Here is a 5,180-nt window from a genome sequence, read left to right as displayed (position 1 = left end):
AATGTAAGACCAAAGGGAAGACAGCTAGTCATCACCACCCACCGCCAACTCTTGGGCTACTCTTTTACCAACGAATAGTGGGATTGACCGTAACATTATAATGCCCCCACGGCTGAAAGGGCGAGCATGTTTGATGTGACGGGGATTCGAACCCGCGACCCGCAGATTGCGAGTCGAGCGCCCTAACCACCTGGCCATGCCGGGCTTTTTTGAAGGACGAAGGAAATAGCAGGAATTAGATGACACTCAGTAGAGTATATACCTCTCAAAAAATACAAAAAATGTGTCGGTATGTCTGTCGTTACTAACGGACACGAACCATTTTTGGCAGGACAATAAGGAATAATACTCTACAAATGTCCACCAAGTTTCATCAAAATCTGATCATTTTTGACTGAGTTATAGAGCAATCATAGTGTGAAAAATCGGTCCCCACGTTAAGTCACGGAAAGTTTGGATTTTCGTGACCTTGACCCTCCAAGAACTATTCACTTCTAAGTTGAGTCATAGTTCAAGTGTATACCAATTTCGCCCGAGTCCATTCAGCCTTTTTCGAGAAATCTTACCGACAAACACACATACACACAGGGGTGAAAACATAACCTCCACCCACCTTCCGTAACTGAGGTAAAAAAGTATTAAATAAAATCACTTCAACTACTAATTACAAAAACCCTCTTTTATTTATTTATTTTCTACAATCTCAGAAATTTCAATCACGAATGGATAACAATACATTCTCAAACGTTACTGTACATACTACAATTAATATATAATGTTATATTTAAAATCTCAATTTTTTACAAACCCCGATACAGGTTAAATTATTTATTTTACATGTATTAGTGAAACTCTGTTTGAATGAAATGATATCTTATCTCACCCTGAACAAATAAATCTTAATATTTTCGTATCGAGGATATTCGAACCATCAGCAAGACTAATCAGTTGTCTTACCCATGATTTTTGTCTTATAACAAAATTAAGATAAAAAATATAATACGTTAGTTATTTTACTCAGTCACTTGATCACGTGGTAAACAATCAAGTTAAATAGTAAGCAAAAAATGGTTAAGTTTTCAATTTCGTGCAAAGCTACACGAGGGTTATCTGCGCTAGCCGTCCAGAATTTAGCAGTATAAGACTAGAGGGAAGGCATCACCACCTACCGCCAACTCTTGGGCTATTCTTTTACCAACGAATAGTGGATTGACCGTCACATTATAACGCCCCCATGGCTAAAAGGGGCAAGCATGTTTGATGTGATGGAGATTCGAACCCGCGACCCTCAGATTACAAGTCGAGCGCCCTAACCACCTGGCCCGTAAGCAAAAAAAACACTTCGTAATTTTAGTCAAAATGTTTAAAAATCTAGTATTGCTGCAAGTATTTTTTTTTAATTAGTGATATATTATTAACGAGATCCAATTAAAAGTACATATTGTATAACACTATATCAACTACACCATCTTTGTTATATAAAATGCCGACGAGTCCTTTTGCCAAATACCAGGACTCATCTATTCAAATGTCATCAAAAAAAAACTCACCTGCTGACGAAAGCTTTCCGAGCGACCAATGGAGTTGCCTTTCTTGACGCTGAAACCAATAATTTAATTTATCTTTCGTTCTGAATTTTTCTGTCTTATTTAGTCAATAGCTTATAGATCTTTTGGCACACGTTTCTGAACTATAGACCAAAATGTTATCAAATGTAATGATGAAGCCTAATCATATCGTAACTTTCTCTAGAATAATTTTAGGTATTCTACTAAAACATTTACTGAAATGAACGAACAACTAGAGTTTACTAAAGATGCTATCCCTAACTACACATGTAGATTTTCTTGTAGCAGTTACAAGTGAAAAATAATTAATTAATAAACTCTCTTATAACGAAGGCTCTTGAATAGGCTTCACTCAAATTACTAAGTCCATTCATACTATTCGATACCAGCAGAGGGTCAACAAAATCTCTCTCCTAATCAAAATAATACATTAACCTGTGCATGGCCTAATGTGGTCTCGTAATTGGTTAACTAAATCTTCTGGCAAAACCGTTGCTGTTGTTAACAGTTTGTTTTAAACGTCAAAAGCGTTGCTGTTGTTAATAGTTTGTTTATGGATACTTTTAAACGTTAAAACCGTTGCTGTTGTTAATAGTTGGTTTATGGATACTTTTAAACGTCAAAACTGTTGCTGTTGTTAATAGTTTGTTTATGGATACTTCTAAACGTTAATATTGTGTAGAATACAACAATATTGCTCACATTCTAAAAATTCAAGAATTAAACGTTTAAAAGTATCCATAAACCAACTATTAACAACAGCAACGGTTTTGACGTTTAAAAGTATCCATAAACCAACTATTAACAACAGCAACGGTTTTAACGTTTAAAAGTATCCATAAACAAACTATTAACAACAGCAACGGTTTTGAAGTTTAAAAGTATCCATAAACAAAGTATTAACAACAGCAACGGTTTCTGGAATATTATGATTTTGGGGCACCCTCCTAACATCCGTTAAACTATCTGGAGAAGGTCATGTTCACGGGGTTTAGGAATGGTCAAGCGTTGTCGGGCAGGTTAACTCTCAGTCGTACACACCGACCGTTACTTACTCTAAACAACACCCTTATCGTTATTACTTATTCTCTGCAGTGAGAGAAAATGAAAAAAAAACTATTGTGATATACAAACTCAATGTACCGAAAGTAGCTTATGTTTCAAATATCCACAAAAGACCAAAACAAGATCATGTTGACTTCCCACATGTTTAGCTGAATGCTAAGTACACAGTTTTATATGTCATAGATGAAGAGAATAGGGGTAATTCGTGTTTTATAAAAACATGAGGGGCACTCAGTAGAGCGTATACAGCGTTCATAACAATTGACTCTCAAAAAAATACGAAAATGTGTCCGTATGTCCGTCGTTATCAACGGACACGGTTTATTTTTTGCCAGCAAAATGAGTAATAATACTCTACAAATGTCCATCAAGTTTCATCAAAATCCGATCATTCTTGACTGAGTTATAGAGCAAACATGTGTGAAAACTGGCCCCCATGTTAACAGGTAGGGAAATTTTGGAGTTTCGTGACCTTGACCTTCCGAAACCTAATCACTTCTAAGTTAGGTCATAGTCCAAATCCATTCAGCCGTTTTCGAAAAATCTTTACAATAAACGCACACATAGGGGTGAAAACATAACCTCTGTCCACTTGCGGTGGCGAAGGTAAAAATAATTAACAATAAATCGTCAGTGAAGCCAAAATGTGACCTAAACAAAGTTTAAATTACGGTGAATGAAACCTAAAACACTTACAGATTAGGGTCATCCATGGTACTTGAAGTATTGTCCGTGTGAAATGCCTGACAATCTTCACTTTCACTTTCTATTCGATCTCGACTGGGCTCACACCGGAAAGATACTGCGGTTCTCTCTCCTGAAAATAACAAGTTCTCGATCACAAAATGGCTGATGAAGAGATTTAAAAGACACCAAAACAAACAACAACTTTATATAGAATAAAACATTCAAGAGATAATATCACGAATTGAAAAACCACTTTTATTTTAAAATATAACTATACGACACCAATTTAAAATCAAAACTTCACTATATATATAAGAAAAAATTAAGTTTACTATAAGAAAATCACAAAAACTTTACTAACTAATTAGCTCTAAATATCACCCTAAATTTTAAGACAGGTATTACAATTTTTTTTGTTAACTTTCCAATAAATTATTGTCACAAAAACAGCACACATAATATAGTCTTCAGTAAACTTACCACCGTCGATTTGGCTTTCACCGCTGCTCCCATACAGATAGGAAAACCCTGTTTCTGAATGTATACTCCAGTCTTCATTTGACTTCTTGGTTCGTTCAACTAATAAAAATAATAAAACAATACAACGTTCAACATATACTGAAAACGACTTTCTTGATACACTATTAAACAAAATAATCCCAAACTTCTAAAACTAACAGACAGATGAAGAAGTCGACTGACATCTTTCTTCCCAGGCAGACATCGCTGAAGACTGTGAGGTCGAAGTAGAACCAACAAAACAACGCACTGTCTCAAGCTGCAAAATCATGGTCTTATATCTCAATCCATAACGGAACTAGAGGCTCCAAAGCGTCCACGTTTTCTGCAGAAGTCCTTTGGGAAACTGAAAGAAGTAACATATACACTCCATTCTGAGTGAGTTGACACTGACCGATATGCTGTCTAGGACATTATTTCATTTGAACAAAGACGTCCAAAGGAAGTTTTTACTATGTCTGAAGTATATTATACAACTGATAAAACTGGCTCCTATCATACAAGTTGCTATTCAATCACTATGTAATGCTGTATCGGTTACACTGAGATAACAAATATATATACATTGAGATGTATAAACTCAGTTAATAAATTCAACAAAAGGATAAAAACCTATCTTGGTGTCTCACTGGGTAATAAATGATCTGTGTATTACATGCACCACTGAGGATATAATACTGTAAAAAACTGACAAAGAATTATCGACCTGTCCTAAGGGCGGAAAAAAACCCGACAACATTGCATATAAACGTTAAAACTGTCTTTCTCGTCACGACACTCATAAATGAACTTGAGAGCTTGCGTTTAAAATTATACATTACAGAGTTATGTCAAAAAGTTTGTTTCTTCGCACAGTTATAACAATGACTTAAAACGCCAATAAATATTTGTCATTATATAAGATCGTAATTTTGAAACAATCTAAGAAAATTAAAGAAACATATTTTTTATTACTCTTGAGTTTCAGAATTTTTATATTATTTCAAAATAATAAAAGATCTAAATGTGTAAGTACTTTTAAAAATGGCTTATATAAAAAACTACATATGAAAGTGTGGTGGTACAATAACCAAAATTGAGGAAGAAAATATTTCAGCTTAACCTTCAAATCACGCACTTAGCATACTTAAATTACTTGTTTGTTTTTTAATTTCGCGCAAAGCTACACGAGGGCTATCGTCCCTAGTTTAGGAGGGAAAGACTAGAGGGAAGACGGCTAGTCATCATCACCCACTGCCAACTCTTGGGCTACTCTTTTACCAACGAATAGTGGGATTGACCGTCACATTATACCCCCCCCCCCACTGTTGAAAGGGCGAGCAAGTGTGGTGACTCATAATT

The 5,180-nt window shown here is 35.3% G+C and overlaps 1 protein-coding gene across 2 annotated transcripts in view; it reads right to left on the bottom strand.

Moving 5' to 3' along the window:
• LOC106465761 (rho guanine nucleotide exchange factor 11-like) overlaps positions 1–5,180 on the bottom strand; it is a 78,546-nt gene that overhangs the window by 59,643 nt on the left and 13,723 nt on the right. For both annotated transcript variants that reach the window (XM_022393690.1, XM_022393691.1), the window contains exons 2-4: positions 3,801–3,899; positions 3,330–3,450; positions 1,551–1,599 (exon numbers count right to left, since the gene is read on the bottom strand). In XM_022393690.1, the coding sequence (XP_022249398.1) occupies positions 1,551–1,599; positions 3,330–3,450; positions 3,801–3,899 (269 nt within the window). The remainder of the gene's footprint in view (positions 1–1,550; positions 1,600–3,329; positions 3,451–3,800; positions 3,900–5,180) is intronic.

Source organism: Limulus polyphemus, unplaced genomic scaffold (genome assembly GCF_000517525.1).
Source record: "Limulus polyphemus unplaced genomic scaffold, Limulus_polyphemus-2.1.2 Scaffold2043, whole genome shotgun sequence".
In the NCBI taxonomy this organism is placed as follows: Eukaryota; Metazoa; Arthropoda; class Merostomata; order Xiphosura; family Limulidae; genus Limulus; species Limulus polyphemus.
Note: the sequence above shows the minus strand (reverse complement) of the source record. Positions and strands in the feature narration are given on the sequence as shown.